The sequence below is a fragment of the Zonotrichia albicollis genome, chromosome 5 (assembly GCF_047830755.1).
Source record: "Zonotrichia albicollis isolate bZonAlb1 chromosome 5, bZonAlb1.hap1, whole genome shotgun sequence".
Lineage (NCBI taxonomy): Eukaryota > Metazoa > Chordata > Aves > Passeriformes > Passerellidae > Zonotrichia > Zonotrichia albicollis.
Window position 1 is genome coordinate 51,633,356 of NC_133823.1, and position 21,793 is coordinate 51,655,148.

The 21,793-nt window shown below is 38.3% G+C and overlaps 1 protein-coding gene across 9 annotated transcripts in view; it reads right to left on the bottom strand.

The window, feature by feature from the left end:
* SORCS2 (sortilin related VPS10 domain containing receptor 2) overlaps window positions 1-21,793 on the bottom strand; it is a 531,512-nt gene that overhangs the window by 53,687 nt on the left and 456,032 nt on the right. For all 9 annotated transcript variants that reach the window (XM_074541705.1, XM_074541704.1, XM_026792586.2 and 6 more), the window contains exons 10-14: window positions 19,508-19,654; window positions 18,033-18,135; window positions 10,628-10,704; window positions 3,450-3,541; window positions 1,883-1,990 (exon numbers count right to left, since the gene is read on the bottom strand). In XM_074541705.1, coding sequence (XP_074397806.1) covers window positions 1,883-1,990; window positions 3,450-3,541; window positions 10,628-10,704; window positions 18,033-18,135; window positions 19,508-19,654 — 527 coding nt within the window. The remainder of the gene's footprint in view (window positions 1-1,882; window positions 1,991-3,449; window positions 3,542-10,627; window positions 10,705-18,032; window positions 18,136-19,507; window positions 19,655-21,793) is intronic.

A 21,793-nucleotide genomic window follows, 5' to 3' on the forward strand; every position in this document is an offset into this window, starting at 1 on the left:
ATTTCTAACAAAATGAAAATATAGAATAGATGATTTCTGTTTTCTTTTTTTTCCAGGGAATGTGTATTTCTCAAAAACAACAAATCACTGTAGATTAAGTCAAGCACAATAATTTAGCACAAGAATAGGTTTTCAGGAAAAATGGACTAAGCCAGACAGAACGACAAAAGGTCTTGACATAAAGTCAGACAGCACCACTGGGCTGACAACATCACCCTGAAGGGAAAACAGTCAAAAGCAGTGGGAGAGACCAAGAAGTTGGTACTTTGGCAACAATGAAACACATACTGCAGGTTTATTCCCTCATTGTCTTTAGAATCTGGTAGGAAACTTGCATGTATGTTCAGGGCCAGTTTGTGCTATTGAATGTTTGATGCCCTCCATGCTCAGTAAACCTAGCTAAAAAGTAAGATCTGACAAGCCTGGCATGACACACTAGAATCAGACACTTGCTGTGCCTTTGGATATATACAGTCACATTATGCCTTTGTTGTCAGATTGGGCTCATGCACCAAATCTAGCTGCAGTTCCATGTACTTTAGATAGATGATTTTAGACAGGCATCATGTTTTAGAAGAGCTCTTTAGCCCATTCAGCCAGGTATTTAGGAACATCTTCATAGAATCACTGTTTTTAATGATACTTAATAAGGAAAGAACCCCAAGCCCAGAGCATACAGTCACCACACATCATTTTATCTGCCAGTAAGTACAGTTTGGGATAAGCTTTTGATCCATCTACTTTTACTGAAATCAATGGAAATCCCTCATTCAGAGGCATAAGTGTCTCCATGTGGCATATATTATATCATAAATAAACCTGTATTGAAAGAAGAGAGAGATATGGGATAATACTGCTCTTTTCAGGTTATAGATGCATAATGGAGGATAAATGGGGCAGTGAAGAAAGAGAGAAACAACCAACAGCCCAAACCCCATGTCTGCACAGTGCTATGAACTTGGCACAACCCTTGGAAGTACATTACATACAGTAGGATTTCTGCTTTGCTGAGGGTCCCTTATACACTGGACTATTAATTTATTTTTCCCTGGGGAAAATGCTACTGGTACATGTCAAAGGCAGCTCTATTTGTAACTCCTGGGAGAAAAAGCTTGTCATGAACACACTGAGCTGAATATAAAGAATCACACAAACTGTTACAACAGAAGCACACACAACCTCTTTGCACTCCCCTCTCTGGCTGCAGGCAGCATGTGCCTTTCTTCCCTACTGGACAGGTGTTTTTTACTCTCAAACACTTCTAAAATACTAGCATTTATCCTAGAGATGGAGCAAAATGTGCAGCTCAGATCCAGATGTCCCTCCTCCTTTGGAAAAAGACAGATAAACAGGATAAACAATTCTGAGTTGCAGAATTTGGTTATTTTTAACTCTATTCACAGCATCTGCCTCTGTCACTGCACAGAATAAAAACAAATATTTGATAGCACAGTGCTTGGTTACATCAAGTACTGCAGTGCTATTTACTAAGACAGTTATTTACACAGTCAAGACAATAGATATTTAACATTTTTGATCTGACTAAAAATGTGTAGAAAACAAAAATACCCAAGAGGAAATAGTTATTTACTCCCCTGCATCTTGCAGATTTGTAAAGCAGTCCTATTATTCCACTCTTCCCAGTGGTAACTTTGCAAGATTTCATTTGAACGTAATCTTTAAAATCTGAAATACTGCAGTCAGATGATTTGAAAGACAGGTTAGATACCAGGGAAGTTCAGACATTACTGTAAGTGTCTGTGTGACTGTGAGAAGCAAAAGCCACTGACTTAAGGATCATCTCAAACATGCACAGCTGAAAATCTATGGAAATGCATACAGAGAGAGAGCCCTGAAAACAGAGGTGAAACCAAAACCTTACGTCATAACCAGTGTCTCATCTCCAGGTTCACTAAGTAGTCCATCTACAAAGACAGAAGTGCTGGTAAAATTATGTGTACTCCAGGTCTGGCCTTCATCTATGCTGAACCTGGAAAAAAGCAGAAAATGCTTTAATTTACAGCTATTGGTATACAAAGCAGAATGCACTCTAAAAATTCCCTCACTACTAAAGCTTATGATTTTCATTCACAAAATAGCGTGTGCCTAGAGAGTGCATGATATTAATGTGATCTTCTCAGCACCTTATCCAGGCATTAAAATTTTTATGAGAAGGTGTAATAAATTTTCCACAAAAATAAAATTCCTCAGGTCGATTAAAAACAGCTTTGTCAACAAATTATCTTGCTACCTTGAAGATTCAAAAGCTAATTAATTCACATTTCATTCTTTATAGTAGTCTCTGAGCTAAAGGCCAGGTAAGCAGAGGCCCGTGAAACATGAGAGGCCAACTGGTACAAGATGGGAGGTGCACTAACTCCAGGCACCAGTATAAGGGTGGTCCTTCATGGCTGCTACCATCCACTTAAACATTTGCAAAAGATACTGATGAATCAGCAAAACATATTTCTAATGTGCATCCCAAAGTCTCTTTTTTCCTGTACATTTCCTTCAGGTCTTTTGGACAGTAGGTTAATGATGGTTTTCAGTCCAGATAAAAAAGAGCCTAGGTACAGGTACAGAGCCTAGCTCCTATTCATGTATATAACACAGGTCTGCAAAAATGAGCCAATTCACAAGTGATAAAGATGTCTTTTAATGTCTTTTTTAAGGATGTATTTTTATGCTGAGGATTATAGTTCTGTGTGCCATTACACAAGGTTACCATGTTTTGCTGCACTATCATGCAGTCTAAAACTTGATATTCTATACCAAACTGCTTTGCAACAAACCTTTCCTGCCATACAGGCTGAGAAGGCCATTTGCTGCACTGTCACCTATGAGAAGATCTATGCACACTGCAGTTACTTTGTGCATGAATATCTCAGATGAGCTGTGATTCTGGCACACCAATTTACACAGCATATAAGCGCAAATAAGTCCTTCACCTGTTGGCTCCCACACTCTACATTAAATTGCTCTTGCCAGAGAAACTCAGGGCAATTTTCCAATTTCTCTATGGCCCTTGGAGAGGACAGAGACTTAACAGTCCCAATGAACTCTCCTGACTGCCCACCTAAGCCACATATACAGCACAGGCTGAGCATCACCGACACGCACTGCTGGTGCCAGCCAGCAGCAGATAAACAATTATGCTGAACACAGCTTCTGCTGTAGAGTTCCAGAACAGTCTTTTAAGCAAAAAATGCCTGCACTGTTGCAAGAAAATTTTATTATGATTAATGCATGATGCCATGGTATCTTCAGCACCATGGAGTAATCTTAAAGTAAACATCCAGCTGCATTTTTGTTGACTCAATGAATGTTAAATTAAGTTGACTCCACTTGTGCTTCATACATGATCACAATAAAATGCTTATCTTAAACTCCGAACTTTGCCTGAGGTCTTGAGTACACAACAGCTCTACTGTAATTGACTGTAGAATTACTTGAGTATTTTCAGAGGAATAGAGGTGTCTTTGATAGCCACAATAACTCCACCATGGTCCAAGTACAAGATGTGGTGCTCTTCTTCAAAGACCTACAAGTCAGACAAAGAAAGGCTGGCTAAGCAAATGTACAAAACAGCTGAAATAAAATGAACAAGCAAACAAGAATTAAGAGACTTATGTTTTATAATGTCCACACTTCAAACTGAAAAGAACATACAAGTCATGTTAAGTCTTATATTTCTCCCAGCTGTAAAAGAAAAGAAAATTAGGAAGGTGAATCAGAAAATGTTCAGGTTCAAATCACAGTCAGATTAAACTGCCTAAAGTGATTTTAGCCCAAGCTTATATTTCTCATAGCATCCATTCTGCATTCCTTTCTATTAGATATCACCAAGTGATCCATCACCTTACTTTGGTGTTTGTCTTATTCTGTGTATCCTGCAGAATAAAATGCTTTTCAGTCTAATTCTAAGAAAAATAGAAAAAGTACTGCTGTCTGTGACGTTCCTACAGAAACTGAAATAATTGGTGCAAGCATGTTTTCTGCATTTCCAGTGTCAGTGATTTTAATTTCAAATATTATGTGATGTCCCATGGAGACCACTTTGAGTTTGGAACCAAGATACATGTAATATTGATTTAATGGAACAAAGGATTAAAAACTTCATAAATTATTTTAATTCCTTTTCTAGAGGTTACTAGCAGTACTAAAATAAAAGCACAGGTAGATACCTTTCCTGGTTTACATCTAAAATCTGTTTTAAGACAGGATTTACTTTTGTAATTAACCTCTGTAGTTCATTAAACACAAAACCAAGTGATATGTGAGAATTATACACACTTAGCCTTTATAGACAAACAAGCAGTCTCCTGTATACTTTCACAAAGCAAAGGTGAAAATGATAAAGGTTAGCTTTACTTTGCCTTGTAAATGAAAAAATACTGACAATAGTAAATTATTTTCTTCTTTTGGCAAAATGAAATGCTACATTTAGAGGATTTCTCAGAAAAACTGAGCTGGAGCTGGGGTGAAAATATCTTACAGCACAACACTCACAATTACTTGAAAAATAGGAAGCATTTAATTTGGGTTGAGAACTCAGTCTTCCTCTCATCTAGTAAGAATATATTTTATGGGAATCCTAGGGCTTCAAGTGTCTGATCAGTTTTTCAGTGTTGCCAATTTATAGGCAAACCCCTGATATGAGGCATTGATAGTCCAATCTACTCATTCCCCCAGCTGTGTATTTTAGAAGAGAATTCCGTAAAGGACAGACATTAATTTTAGATGTACTTCAAAAGGATGAGATCAGCTGGAGTCAGATAAGCAAGCAGAGTTTTGATCTTTCTCTAAACTTTATTTGACCTTTCCCTCAAACCAAAATGCAACAGGATGTGCTGGGACACAAAGTCTCCCATAGCTTCAGCACCAAAGATAAAGGAAGCCGATACCTGCACCACTTAATGCAAATCAGCCTTTCCCAGAAAAGCACCATGGTAGGTCTTCATGTAGCATTTTAATAACCCTGCTTTAGAACACTATAAAGCACAGAGGACACGTCAAAGGCATATTAATGCAGTTGTTATTTCATGCTCTTCTTGCACACATTTCAATTTTTTTATAAACAAAATGTATGAAAGCCTTATGAAAATAATTGTTCATCTTCAATAATTGAAAAGAATGAACAGTTTCATGCCTGTTTATCACAAAGATAAATATTTATCTCTACTTTCTGGTAAAAAAGCCCAAGACAAACATTTTGCAAAGGACTGAGGCAAAGGTGGTCCCAGCATGAGAGATGAAGTTCAGACCTATGAAGATGAGATATGTGAGTTCACAGCAGGCCACGAATTCTGATAAACATCTCTTCATTAACTAAAGCAGGCAATTAATCTATTCTGATCCTTACTACTAGCCATCCACTACAGAAAAAGATTTTTATAACCCATTTCTGTAATTTTTGTGCACGTTTTGTGCTTTATAATCACAATATCAACTCCTATTCTACCCTCTTCCTTTTGCTGTAAATGCTTTTCTTCCTACGTCTGTCCCAACACTGCAGCAGCTATTTCAGGCCAGAATATCTGTTGGAAGAAATTGGGACAACTCCATAAAACCAGTGAGAGCATATTTAAGTACTCCTAGAAAAAATAGATGCCATACAATTTTACTTTGCATTACAGAAGTTGCAAGAATAAACAAAAATTCCTGAGATTACTTTTTTATTTCAAGTGATATCCATTACTAAATTTAAATCTGGAAACAGAAGCTTTTCTACACAGAATGAGCCACAGTTGGACATCCTCAGGGTTGGAATGCTGGAATTACATCCTATTTTGTTGTGCTTATAAGTGTTACCATCTATCTCCTAAGATGCCTGCAGGAAAACATGTATTCTCACTTAACCAAAGGTTTTCCAAGTTGCTTTGATACACAAGGATTTGACACAGATAAATAACATTCCAACGAAAAACCAGCAGACTAAAGCTCCAGAGATCTAGATTTAGTTCCTAGACATCCAAAAGGCTTTCTCTGCAACCTCATTAGTTTTGCTGAACACTTTGTTGCTGCAAGAGCTACTCTGGTAGCAGATCAAATATGAAAGGTTTATTATTGCTGACTTCTTCCTTTTATTTATGCCATTTCCTCTGAAATCCAGACCTTTCGCTTACTCTTTGGTGTATAAATACTTTGCTGAATTTCAAGTACAGTGTTGTAACAGATGCTGGTAACATAACAACAGCAACCAGACTTGTGAACAGATACCAGGATTATAATAAAATAAAACCACTCATATGTATACATAAGGTAACCCTTAGCACTTAACAGAGTATCCTAATATTTCATGTTCAGTAACACATTTTATTATATTGTTCTCCTGGTATAATAGACAGAGAAATCTTTCAAATAAACATGAGTTCACCTTAGGCTACATCTTCATGGTCCACTAGGCACTTGACAGCTGGACTTAGTGATCATAAGTGTCTTTTCTAATGATTCTATGACTCTAAGCCTATGTATTTTATGATAATGTCAAGGTGAGATTCCTTTCTTCTACAGTCCAGTTCATGGCATGGATGTTTAAGCTGCTTGCTAATCATCTCCTAAAGCACGACTGCTATTTACAGGGCAATGTTGTACAGTACATTGCCACAATTTTCAGTTTTCTTCAAACAGAAGAGTGATGGTTTCAAGATATACCAACAACCAGCTCAGCTATGCAACAGAAAGGTAGAAGAACAACTGGAACTAGCACAAGTGGTACTATGGTTGTTTATAATAACAATTCTTGGTTTTGCTCCTTGTATGAGCTGACACAGGCAGGATGCAGGAACAACCACAAAACAATGGATGAAATGCAATAATAAATTTATCCCATTACCTGGCCAACCAGGGGAGCCCTGAAGCAAAGACATACAAGTGGGGATGCAGACACTGCAGAGCTCAGTGCATGCCAGAGGATCACCCAGCCTGCTGTACTGTAGGGTTTGCACAGACAAATTTACCACTCTGCTTTGGTCTTTGTAGCAGCAGAGCAGGGATCTCAAGCATGTTTGATACTGTGCCTCTATCACAGGCCTATGTTATCTAAACACAGATGTTTGACCTAACACAGAGGTCAAAAAAATTAATAATATTATATTTGTGGGTTTTGACACCTGCATATCACTTGACTGTATTTACAGTCCTCCTCACCAACCTTCTGATTTTTTTCCTGGATATTTCTATTTATCACCAGAATTTACTTAATTTCAAAACCTCTTATTTGAGCCTGTCTATGGACTCTGGCTGTGTTTATAGGTAAGTCTTCCTGAATCCTTACATGACCACATCAAATGCAAGCTATGGAAGGTTTGAGTCTCAGAGCACATCATTGAATTACAGGATCTTTGACCTTCCCCACAGTCCTATAATCCACAGTCCTATGAACAAATACTGCTATTATGTCAATAAAGGTTTAATTAATTCCTTGCACTACAATTTCCCCAAAGTCGCTTATGTTTGCTTTTCTTCATTCTGTCTCTATACCCAAGCACAAAATGCTCCTCTCCTCCGCTGTACACAGCTCAGTAACATCATGTGAGCTTGTGAGAAAGGTGCCAGGCCCTCATTAATGACAACCACAAAGACTCCAAGGCTGAGACTTAAAGTGTTGTGCCAAAGCACAGGATTTCACCAGCTCACAAGACCTGCAATTTACTGAATTATCTAAATTCCTGTATCACCTGACTGAAGCCTTCTCTTTTGTTGTAAGAACTCCAGCAGAGAAAGGAAATGTGCTGCTGTCCTCTGAAAGAATTGTTTAATTGTGCACAGTGAAGCCATGAAATACATAAAATAATCTACAGTTTCATTCTGATCACAAATATTAGAATTTAGTAAGCTCTTTCAAGGGCTTCAGAAGAGTTTACAGCTAGCAATGTTGTTTGCCATTTTGACTGTCACAATGAGGGATCAGTTTGTGGTTGATTTTACAGCATAATTAGGCACCTCAGGGTCAAGTTGTTACATATATCATTTACCTGTGTGTCTCTACAAATAAAAAGCAGTGAAAATATTAATTTGATCTCATTCCTCTTTTCTTCTTATTTTTCACCCCAGAAAAACTATAAAACTTTGGCAAATGCTGACAAGAAATTATGAGAGGCCTCTGAGAAGTATTAAACAACAACCCACTGTAAATCCTGGAAGGCTTTTGCATTTACACACCTATTTATTGTATAGTAGATTTCAAGATGGAATTTGGTATAAAATTTTATCTTTTAAACATCAAAGGACATTATCATTACAAAAATAACCCAACTCTTTTTAAAGTACTCTGCAGAGTACTAATGGAACCCTACAATAGCAATATAAGAAACTGTCTGTATTTTTCCCTTTTAACCTCAAATTCCCCAAGCTCAGTCAGTAACACTACTGAGAATATTTTCACACTTAATGGTTTTTAAAAATAACAAAATTTTATTTCAGCTGAACTAACTGAAATTAAATTATTTTTTGAAAACACTTTGGTCCTTTGAGGATGCTTTTTTTAATCCTGGATATCTATTATAAGTAGAATCAATATGATATAGTGTATTGTTTCTATATACATATACAGAGAAAGAAAATACCCCTATGCTGAGTGCATTGAGTTTGCACAGCCAGGTTTTGGTAGCAGGTAAGTCCACTGGGGTGGCTTCTTTGAGACACTTCTAGAGAAGTTTCAAGATGGACATGCCAATGGTCAAGGCTGAGTCAATCAGCAATAGCAGTACCACCTTTGGGATTATGTATTTAAGAAGTGCACAACAGCAACTACAACAGGAGTGAAGAGGTGAGCATATGAGAGGGGAACATCCCTGCAGACACCAAGGTCAGTGCAGAAGGAGGGGCAGGAGGTGCTCCAAGTGCCAGAGCAGAGGTTCCCCTGCAGCCCCTGGGGCAGCCCATGGTGAGGCAGCTGTGCCCTGCAGCCCATGGAGGCCCAGGATGGAGCACAGATCCACCTGCAGCCCATGGAGGCCCAGGATGGAGCACAGATCCACCTGCAGCCCATGGAAGCCCAGGATGGAGCACAGATCCACCTGCAGCCCATGGAGGCCCAGGATGGAGCAGAGATCCACCTGCAGCCCATGGAGGCCCAGGATGGAGCAGAGATCCACCTGCAGCCCATGGAGGCCCAGGATGGAGCACAGATCCACCTGCAGCCCATGGAAGCCCAGGATGGAGCACAGATCCACCTGCAGCCCATGGAGGCCCAGGATGGAGCAGAGATCCACCTGCAGCCCATGGAGGCCCAGGATGGAGCACAGATCCACCTGCAGCCCATGGAGGCCCAGGATGGAGCACAGATCCACCTGCAGCACATGGAGGTCCAGGGTGGAGCAGAGATCCACCTGCAGCCCATGGAGGACCCCACAGTGGAGCAGGTGGATATCTGAAGGAGGCTCTGACTCCACAGGAAGCCAATGCTGGAGCAGGCTTGCTGGTAGGACTTATGATCCCAGAGGACACCCATGCTGGAGCAGCATGCTCCTGAGAGGCTGCAGCCTATGGGAAGCACCCACTCTGGAGAACTCACTACAGCCCATGGAAAGGACTCATGTTGGAGAAGTTCATTGAAAGCTGTCTCCTGTGGGAGGAACCCCACACTGGAGCAGGGGTGTAAGGAGTCCTCCCTGTGAGGAGGAAAGAGCAGCACAGATATGTGTGTTGAACTGACCACAGCCCCCATTCCACATCCCCCTGTGTGGCTCAGGGTGAGGAGGTAGAAAATTAATAAGTTGAGCCCATGATGAAGAGACGGGTAGGGGGAAGTGGTGTAAGATTTGGGTATATTTCTCACTATCTTACTCTGCTATTAATTGGCAATCAAATAAATACCCCCCAGGTTGGCTCTGTTTTGCCTGTGATGGTAATTGGTGACCAACCAATTACCCATGAGCTTTTTGTTATATTCTCCCTCCCCTGTCAAGCTGAGGAGAGAAGTGACAGAGAGAGATTGGAACCAAGCCAGGGCAAACCCACCACACTGAGACAGAGCAGCTTAGGAAACAACACATGAGGAAAGGTGATGCTTCAACTGACACTAGCCAGTGGAAGAAAAAGCCACCCAGAATTCAAGTAGCATTATGATATCACTGTTCTCTTTTTAACACTTTGGTATTTGTAGTCCCTGAATTTATTAAATCATGCCAAAAGACTTAAAAACTTTTATTATTTTTTGAAAATATATTTTAACTGCCTCCGTTTCAATGAAGAAAAAGTTTATGCTTTAGTAACAGCTTTCAGACTATGAAGGAGAAGAATTTTTGCTCTTGTACCTAAGCTATGTCTTTTAGCTCAGAATGTTTGTACTGCAAGATCTAGTCCAAGTCCACTTCATCATTAGCATAGGAAGATTACTTAAATTATTAAAAACCAAAACAGACACCATGTTTTTTGCATAAGATACTTATAGGATCTTTAAAAAGACCAAAATATTTGAACTTCAGCAGAACCTGACAGCCTGATCAATCTGAGTCCTAGAAAATCACCTTCTTAATCTCTTAGTTTTCAAGCAAACTGGAGATAATAATACCACCTCCTTCAAAAGAGTGAGTATCTAAAGATTAGTTAAGCATTACATAATTCATCACATTTGGTGCATTAGAATTATTTCCAGGTTCCTTTGATGATTTATGCCTCCTACCTGACGCCACGTGTTGCCACAGTCAGATGTTATGTACATCTCTTCTTTATACTCAACCAGCTGGGACCCCAGGTTACCTGTCACAAAAGAGGAGAAAACAAGGGTTGCATCCACATGAGCAAGAGAGATTGGATCTAGTCCTGATGCCAGTCTGAGTCAGAAGTTTCCAGGTCAGAGCAAGAACTAAACACAGCAGGCTTACTTCATTTCTGGTAGAACCAGCAAAATCCTTTACAAACACATATGTACAATTTCAAAGTCCTCCTTTTCATTGCTAGGTTTTCCATAGGTGGAAGCAATGAGGCTTGATTCTAATACCAAAATGCAGAAGTGAGACCAACATTTTAGTTTTGTTCCTGCATGCTGAAAATTTATTATGAAACAACATATATTTAAGATGTAAGTATGAAACATCCATAAATTCAGAAGCTTTGACCTTAATAATATTCTGTGAAGTTATTCACATTGTACTCAAACTGTTAAAATAAAATATTTTATCTTTAAAACTTGATGAAGTGGTAGCTAGACTAGAATCTGGTGAAATATGCAACACGAAAAGAGGGTACAGGGCTTTTGAAAAAGAGTAAATACAAAAGAATTGAAAGCAGAATTATTTGATTTACCTAAATATTAAGCAGAAAATTACTGAATATATTGACAAATAGCACTGAGGGGAATTCAGTTAACTGAATTCAAAGTTAAGAGAAGTGTTAAACTTAGGGAAGATGATAGCAGATGCAGTCCCAAGTACAGAGATCTCCATCTTTTAACATGCAGTACTTCAAATAGCAAATTATTAAACCATCAGGCAGCTTAATGTTCTAGGGGAGAATCATGCATGGCACAATATTCCTTCGAAATGATATCCTCCTGGGGATTTAGACTGAAATATATGGTTTGAATGTTTTCACTGTAGAAATAAGATGAAAATTATCAGATCCTCTTAAGCAGAAGAGATTATGAAAGAAAACACTTGAGATTAGAACAGCACTATGAAATTTCACTTGTGTATTATATAAATAGCTGGTTTTAAACCACTACACCAGATCTGTTTATACAGAGTGTGCTTTCTGAAAGATTCCCAAGAGGAATGACAGCACCCACTGCCCAAAATACACACACTATTTAGACCATCAAGGGTGCTTGTGCTCCACTCTTTAATAAGATAACTCTACCTCATTAAATCCTAAATACATCCCAGACAGGACTGGAATACTTATATTGAATCAGGGAATTTATAGGAGTCAGTTAATTCCTTTAAATTGGATCTAACAGTTCAGAAGATGCCACTTCCCATTCTTGGGCTTTTCTTGGGTTTTCATGTTTCCAACACACTCCACATTCCCTCATTTATCACATAATTCAGTAAAGATTTAGTTGCTCATAGAATCATAGAATATGTTGAGTTGGAAGGGACCCATCATGATCATTGAATCCAACTACTGGCCCTGCACAGGACATCCCAAGGATCACACCATGTGCCTGAGAGCATTGTCCAGATGCTTCTTGAACTCATGCAGGCTTTGTGCTGAGACCCTTTCCCTGGGGAGCCTGTTCCAAAGCTCAATCAGCTTCTCAGTGAAAAACCTTTTCCTGATATCCAACCTAGACCTCCCATGAATATAAACAAATTAAATAGTTCCAAAAGGAAAGCTGCAGACATTAATTCAGTTATATTTTCTCCCCAAATACAGCTTTAAGATTAATCTGATCACTAGAAGATGTGAACGAGAAATCACCTTCTCAGGGCTGAAGGAAGGGAAGGAAGATTTGATAAACTGCATATACAAAACATATTTCTTTTGTTATTCTTACTTTCCTCTGTTATACTTTTCACTGCTGTATCACCTGCAAATGGACATATTCTTGTGCTTCTGAAGTTAATCACAGAATGTTGTCTATAGGATAGCTGAAAGCAGAAATATTTATCTGCTTGCTAGAATCTAACATACTGCTGTCAGTCTACACTCTTCTTTACATGGATAACTTTAATAAATGTAGTGTTAGTTTTGCTCCTGAATAAATGCTGTTTATTCTACCTCTTTTCACCACTTACTGAATTCTACTTGCAGGAGTAGGTCTTTATTTTGAGTATTGCTAAGGATCTGCTCTTTAAAGAATTCAGTGGTAAATTGCCTTGCTAATGGAAAATTACTCTGTAAACTAAACAGCATCTACTTGTGCTTCATTAAAAAGCCTTTTCTATCCCCCTGATTTAATAATGACATTAGCAACATTGTATTTGCAGCTCCATTAAAAGACAGACATGACTTCTAGCTCTGATTTTACCTTTACTGTCTTTTCTTGGTAAAAGAGCAAAAGGAATTGGTGGGCTCAGTTATAATTCCAGGCCCCTGCTGACCTGGGCATATTCCAGGCCAAGTGTCAGCAGGTTCACCAATAAACTGGGGGAGAGGCTGGTGCAGGGGCATTGCTCAGGGACAGGCTGGGCACCAGGTGGTTGGAGGTGAGCAACTGTCCTCACTTAGATCACTTCCTTTTCTTGGATTTCATTTCTCTCTCATTTTTCTTTTAATTTCAATTTATTATTTTAATTTATTTCAAGTTATTTAAGCTGCTCTTATCTCAATCCATTAGTTTCCTCACTTTTATCCTCCCAATTCCCTTCCCCCCATCTTCCTGCAGGGGAAGTGAGCAAAGAGCTGTGTGATGCTTAGTTGCTTGCTGGACTTAAACCACAAAAATGTTTTACTAGCCATAGCTACAAATGGTACCATTCTCACAGGACTTCTGATCTGAGTGCCCTGAAAACTCCTCTGACACAATACAGAGTGTTTGCCATCCAGTTTCAGCAAGTTTTGTTTGTAATACAGAAACTTTTCAAATTTGTCTTACAATATTTTGTATTCTTTTTGTGACTAAATGACTCATTTGTGTGTGTTCTCCAATGCCTGGGGTATGATACACACCTGAATTGTTCTTAAACACTCTCCCAAAGGCGTTTGCCAACACAGCCAGGACACTCTGCTAGATGGACTCAGCCTGAGTCAGTTTTGCTCTGCTGTTATGTTCTGACACTGCTTCTATTCAGGAAGCAAAAGGAAATATTTTGGCCTGCTTTTTCCAGTTTTTGATTAAGAACAGTAATTTTTCACTTCTGTTACTTGCATTCTTAGAAACCTTTCAAAATGTGTTTTGTGATACATGAAATCTTCTTTTGCTTTTTCATTTGTCTGAGTAAAGGCTGATTTTAAGTAACTGCATAAAAACATGTGTTCCATCCTAGCAGAGTGGCAGTACCAAAAACTAGAATACAGAGGCACTAACAACTGTTCAACATAGCTTTTTTCTAAGCTTTCTGTACCTCTGCACGACAGTTTAGCAGCTGATAGCACAGGGATGTAAAAGAAAACAATGTTTTCCAGTGATGTCTGGTGGCCAGGAAAGCTCTCTGGAAAGGGGTATATCTGTGACAAACACAGCTCTCAATATAGATCTCAAGAGGGAAATTTTTGCAGGTTCTTACTGGATCACAAAAAATATGGAAGATTACTTCACTTAAAATTTACCATCAATTTACATGTTTCAAGTGCTAGTTATCACTGTGTTTACCCATATTTTTATATGTGACTTTGAACATGTTTACAGTAAGAAGAAATAATCCCCATATGCAATGCTTAGATAATCCTTCTAATATGAAAAATCTTTTCCAATCATTTAAATTGAGCATACAGGCAGACACCTACTCCAAAAAGAGAGATGAGCCTTGCCTGGATTACTGGTAATTAATACAGTTGTAACATCCCTTGGGCCATGCACAATAAGTTAAAATTTCATGGTTTGCAATCTTGTAGTCACAGTATAGAACAAACATACAACCAATTTGTATTTAAATCTCCCAGACACACAGTTTTGCCTGGCAAGCTGAAGATGTGTTCAGATGAGGGAGTGGGGAATCAGAATTGAGGAATGTGACAAAAATTTAAAGGAATTTTAGGATGTTCTCTCCAAAATGTACTGGAAAATGCTCAATCATCTCCCTGTTCCCTTATCCTTTTTTGATAGAGGCATCCTAGTGTGCTACCTCTGTGAAAAATGATAGAAATTCACCACAATGTATGCAACTATATTTGGCCCTGATATGAGAAAAAGTAAACATAACTTCTCCAGTACTTCCTCAATTTGTGTGAATGTGCAGAATTTACTGCTTGCTTGATTTACCATCTGGATTGGAAGCTAAGCAGGCAATTATTGTAAACTAGCACCTGAAAAAGCTACACTACTCTAAACATTTTTCATAGAAAAGTCCTTAGCAAGTTTATAGTAAAAATTTACACATCAATTGACACACATTTCATAGCTGATGCTGTGAGAAATAGAAGTCATTGCCAAGATTAAAATGCACAAAAATCAAATGCAAATGCAAAATCCTATTGCATTTCTTAAAGAGAGCAAAGCAGTTATTTAAAATACCACTTTCGTATGGAGCTACAAAATTTAATATTCTGTCTGAACAATTTTTATATAGACAGAAGCTAAAAATATGAGTTCCTTAGAACTATTTATGCAAGTTTAACAGAGTGGGGTTTTTATTTGTAAACATGAGTTTAAAAGGATGCAATGTTATGATTTTATGAAAGAGGTTAAATTTTCCCAATTTTCTAGGTGTTAAATGCAGTTCACCAGTTAATTATTCCTTTTTTTAAAATTGAAACAATATTCAGTAGTCTCTGATCTCTGATTTTTCCAGCATTTTCCATATCAAAACTTTACTTAAGTCACGGAATAGCTTTCCCATTACCAAAAGCAGCTGTGTTCTATAAGCTTCCCAGAAAGAAGCCAAAATCCACTTTTTAAAGAGATTTTTTTTTTTTTTTGCTTTTTGATTGATAGGGTTCTTACGCTTAGGAACCATATTTCCAGTTCTTATCCACTTGTTTGCATCACTTGTTTGTTTCTACCCTGTGGTTACCCTGCCAAGAGAAAAAAGCATACTCTTTAGTGTCCTGTAGTTTTTCAGTTAATGGGGGTTTTCTTGTAAATATTCTCTATTTCCATCAACTGGCAAAGAGACCTTCTTAGCACCTGCTCACTGGTCCTGAAAATTGATTATCAGAATTGTACATAGTCGTATTAATAATGTCACTGTACAGTATTTTGCCAGAGTATTAATAATTCCCTCTCTCTGCTGGCAATTATTTACCTATTTCACACCAAGAATAATTTTGCTTTTTACAGCACAAGGCACTGATGACTCCTAGACATGCTGTGATCAACTGACATTTACAGATCTTATCACCTTCAGTCATTTCCAGAAGATGTGATCTCCCTAAATCTAACAGTAAAATTCCAATAGTGTGTGATGTGGCCCAAACAATCTGATTCCTGGATCTACTAAGAACCTAACACTTATGTTGATTTAGGATTCTGAATCAACATATAGGATTATCAGTTTCAAGGATCAGGCCAAAGGAAATTCAGGCTCAATCTATGTAAAGAATTTCTGATAAGAAGTGTAAGTTTACAAGGGTATAATGTTTGCCTGATAAGACTGAACACATGCACTGAATCCAGATGACCTGGGCATCCAAATAATGTAAATGCAAGTCAAAATCAGAGTTGATTCAGGTCATCTTTTGGCAAGGGGATGCAGCTGCTCTATAGTATTTTTTAAGGCTCCAAAATAGATCCCTTTGCTCTGTTTTCAGCTACAGAAGTTTTTCTTCTACCAGAAAAAGGACACACTGCACTCTCTTGCACTCAAATTTTTCCCACTTTCCCACCACCTTGCCCAGGGGATAGGTAGCTAACAGCAAGGTGGCTTGCAACTGAGCAAGGGTGCCTTCTACCATTCCCATTACATTACTGGTTGCTCCACACCAAGTCAAATTTAACATATTAGTTCATTTCTTCGTGACATCAGAATGTTATCAAAATCACTCTCTCCTGATCATGTTGAGGAAAGTTGTTGACAAGTTCTCTACCTGGCAGAGTAAGATAATGTCACAGTGATAAATGTCACCCCATTCTAGAAAGGAATCAAGGGCAAAATGCCCTTCTACCACCTGCCCTCCCTAATGTGATCTCAGAAAACAGCACATTTAAAAAACATCTACAAACTCCAAACAAAAGAACACAACCCAACATCTCAACAAATATCAGTTCAACACATCAGATTACAGTGCAAACAGAAAGAAAAATGAAATAGAATAATGGACTAATTAAATCTCACTGATTAATTTGTTAATGGAAGGCATTTAAGTATGATAAGACGAGGCTAAAATTAAGAATCTACATTTTGAGTACTTTAGTGAAAAAAAGAAGACATTTGAAATGGAAGATATTTTTTTAAACATTTGAATTCATGAAGTTTGACCTGAACACATATTAGGAATCTATCTGCAAGGGCATTGCCCAAATTCTTAGTCTCATTTGTACCAATAAAAACATAGCAGCATTTCACCAGGTAGATCTGTCTCCAGTAAAATACTTTGAACTCTCTTTACATTACAGAAAAACTTGAAGTCTTCAGTTATATTAAAAATTACCAGTACTAGCAGCTGTTATTCTCTTTAAGCACCAAATATTCTCGCCTTGACATTCTCAGGAAACTTTCAACTTAGTAAGCTGTTTGTCAGAGACTAACATAAGATGAAGTAGAAGCCATTATTCATTAAAAACAGATGCATTTTTATGAAAAGAAAAGCCTACATGTGTGCATTTCACCTAAACATTATCCATAACATAAGAATAAAATAATACAAGTTTAAAAAGCTCTCAGTATCGTTAACATTTAGACAATTTTGAAACAAATAAACAGCAGGTTAAATAAAATGAATAGATGGATTACAAAGATAAAAAGCAAAACTGAGTTATGTGAATGTTTTCCTTGATGAGTGCTCAACACTGCAATGGAATTTCCTTTATTAAATTCCACTTCACACTGACATAACTCCATATGTAAGTTATAATGGAGACGCCACAACCAGCATTGTTCCCAACACAGCCTCTTTCAATTCCTCTCTCTTTAGGCAGAAAGGAATTAATAAAAATTACAAGACAAATTATCCAGGCTTAAAGAACAACGGATTGACCACTGTTTTTCTGGGTTATTCATGATGCTGAAGGGACTGCACATCACTTCCAGAGAAAAAGAATGCAGGACATGTCCTTCAGCCACCACCACACCTCCACAGCACATTAATGGGGAAGGAGGGACTGCACAGCACAGCAGAGCATGATGACTGATATAAATCTATATGAGAGGACACAACTCTGGGCGTTCCCTTAACTTATATATGGAATTGTTTGATCAAGGATTATTCTGCAGGAAAGCCTTATTTTGGCAATGTTTTTAGCATGGTATTCCTACAAATCCAGAGCCTACATCTCCAAAGAATCCCTGCCAGATTTCAGGTGTTCCAAAGCAATGCCATGCACTTACCTGCCCCCATGATGAGCCCTGGTGCAGTGTCCTTGGTGTGCACTGTGCCTGACACATAGGGGTTGTCTGCCCACCGCAGATGCAGGTGCAGGTGACAATCAGGCTTGTGTGGGAAGAAGCAGAGAACACGTTTTAAAAATCGCTGCTACCAATAATGCTCCTAGAATAAAGGAAAGCCCAGACAGGGAGCAGCTGCAGCAATGTATGTCTTCATAAAAGAAAAATAATGGCTGCTTCCCATGGAGCCAAATTCCAGTCTGAAGTATCAGTCTTCACTTTATATCAAGAGTCTCTGGTGATGTCTGCATAGTGTGTCAATGTCTCAACAAAAAGATTTCCAAACTCAATGAAGTCAGCATTATTATACAAACCTCCTTCTGACAGGATAATTGCTTAAAAATTTTAACTAACTGCAACAAGTATTGCATGTTTGTTGGTCCCAGGTAAATAGTAAAGTTATTATTAAAAACAACTGTTTGGGCTGAAATGCCTTTTTTAGTAAAAAAGTGGCATGAAAAATAGCACAATGACTTTAGGACACATCATGTCTCCTTGCTAAGCAACTTACTGCTTCTTGCCCTTTGTGCAGCGCACTCAAAGGTCAAATTGTTCACAGCAATGTGACCAGGAGCTTTACCAGGGGCCAGCTGCCAGCACTGCCTGGGAGCTGCTGCCACTGCCATTGTCCCACTCATCTCAGACTGATCTGCACCAGACCCTACAGGCTGGAGCCCTGCAGCACAGCCTTTAACTCTCCAAAAGGGAGCCAGCAGCTCCAGCCCTCCACTTCTGCCATGGGGAGAGGGAGTAAAGCTCTGGCAGTGGCAGGACTACAACATTTATTTTGCCCACCAAAGCAGAGCTTTGACTCCCCAGGAGCAGAGAGTCAGTGGGAAAAATAAAAGGCTTTCAGTACAGCCTTGCAAATAATAAAATACTGTGGGCACTTGGGACATCTAAACAAACAGAAATAATATCTTAAAAAAAGAAAGGAATACTTTATGCAAGTTACCATGGTATTCATTTTCAAGGAACTGTCAGGAGCTCCCTTTAATAGGGAACCAAATGTTACCTTGGTTTACTATGAAACAAAAATATGAAGAGATGGAAAGAGAAAAATTTTGGTAATCTGTGTTTGAGTCATGATGTGGCCCATATATCCAGTCACAAATGACTGCCATGATTATTCTGAACTGAGTTGTATGGTTGACACACAAGAAATGTGCCCTCTTTGTGTCAAAGTGATCTCAAATATGAAATGCAGTGAACTAGAAAGCCCTGACTCCTCACTCTATATGATGACTGGGCTAAGAGCCTGTGGAACCCCAGACCATGCAATGCAAGCCCTCTTCCCTGCTAGTTTGGCTGCTAAACTCGGCACAAAGCTCTTGAGCTGTTTGAACTACTGCACACCCTACCATGCAGGTAATTCTTGCAGACTTTAAAGGGAGGATACACCAAAAAGAGCCACTTACAGGTTTGCAGTTGGTGGGTTTGCCGTTCATATCAATGTCTGGAGGGTTTAGAAAATCCCAGTCACGGCCTTTGTTGTAGGTTATCAGGGTTGTAACTTTCCCATCAATTTTCTGGTTGGCCAAAAAGACTCCTTTTACACCTCTGACCTGAAGCATAGAGAAGAAAAGCTAATATCCAGCACATACACGTTTTTTTCAACAAGGATTATCCCTGATTAGCTGCTCTTTAGTGGCTCTGAACTGTGTATCTCAGGTAGTTTCTCCTGGAAACTGAAAGTGGATGATACCTTAAAAAAATATGAGGAAGGCAAAAATATAAGAGGAAAGGGAGAAAGGGGGAATGCAAGGACAATTACAAACTGATTTTTATTTCTAAATGTATTTAAAAAGCATATGCAGTTCTCTCCATGTCAGAAGGCTAATTAAAATACATATTTAATATAGCAAAACACATTAATTTATATAGCAAAATATAAAAATTATGGTAGCATGGTCTCACCAATAAAATTTCCCCATTTTCTTTAAATATGGACATCTTTAAAATGCTGTTCTACAAATGATGAAAGCAATTTTTAACAACCACTTTTAACGTGAATTTCTGTGCCCATATCACACAAATATGTTACAATAACACCCAGTATCATATCCTTTAAAATAACACTGATTTGGGAAGCACTGTTGTCGTTTGCAGGAAATTAATACAGGCAGTTCTGAGGAAGACACATTGAGGGCTGAATCACTCTCTCAAGCATCTGAAATGCTTCCACACTCCACCCTTCACCAGTTTAACACATGGAGAAAAAAATAATAACAAAAAATGACCCTCTTCTCCTGGCCTGTTATTTTATTTCAAAACAGCCTGTATTAGAAAATTACTGCAAGTCAAAGTGTCAGAGTTAATGGGTATAATTTTAGAAGCAGCCTGACAGTAATTATAACTTAATATGTTTAGTTCTAGCCCTAACATTTAAATTATTAACATATTAATGTATATTCCACCCATGGGCACAAAATAAGGTCTTCTATTAAAAGTGAAGGTTTCCTTAAGAGTGCTCTTGGTTCCCTTGCCACTATTTATAAGACTTCCTGAATTTTTGGAAAATTCTGGACAACATATATAAACTGATACACATTTCCTGCACAGTACAGCTTGCTTATCTCCTTGGGTGCTGACTCTTAACAAAACTGAACCATTCATTACAAATAAATGCACAAGACAGATAGCTCTTTGAATGATCAGGAATATTTGCCTCCTGATAACATGATGCACTTCTGAACTTTTCTTTTTCATTTGAAATATTTACTGTTCCTTTCTTTTCCAACTGCCAGGTCTTAACTCCATTTAACATTCATTTAGCAGAAGTCTGCATTGAAGGTGTAAAGCAGGCATCCCTACCAGCAGGCTACAGATTGGATACTCACTGTTTATAAATACAGGAAGGAACTGATCCAAACCTACAGAGAAAGTGAATGTTCTTCTGGTTATTGTAAGAGCCTAGAACTTGGAAATACATATATAAGTTTATATAAAAAATTCTGTATAAACATTTAAATACTCTACTTTCTCACAAGCTTCTTCTTTCTCAAATCCTGTGCATATGTGATTGGGTTACCTATCCAGGATGCTGAAAGTTCAGAACCACCTTCAAGTCAAACATACCATAGAAGTCAACTGTTTGCAGTGCACGTGAGAAAAGGAAAGGAGGATAAGAAATTATGAACCTGCTTTCTTTACTTTCAAAGCATTTTAACCTTGCTGGGGATTTTTTACATAGTCTACCTTCAAGAGACAGCTCAGCCACGAAAAGCCTGGCAGTTCAAATATTTACGTGGGAAGGCAGACTTGGGGTAAAATTTCTGTGCATGTCTTCCTTCCAGTAAACACAATATTAAATATTTAAACAATAATTAGATCAGAAACTGCAACTGAGGATTCCCTCTTAATCTGTCGATGGCAACACCAGTGCTGCATCATGATTATTTTTGTTTCTCCTCTCTTTCCCTTTCCCACCCACTCGTTTAATGAATATTTAATAATTCCATATAATCATCAAATAGGAGTCAGGCTAAAATTTTCTCCATTGCCACTCCCATCTCTAATCTAACCAAGCTCTAGGGTAACTTCTCCTCTCTAGAATATGGGACGTAACTGTTTGAATCTATCAAACATTGAAAGGTTATGAAAACATTTCTTCCAGTGTCTCAGTTAACTTCTCTCACTGCTGCTTTAAAAGATAAAAGCCAACCAGCACTTCACAGCAGTTGCACTTTGAATGAAAGGCATAA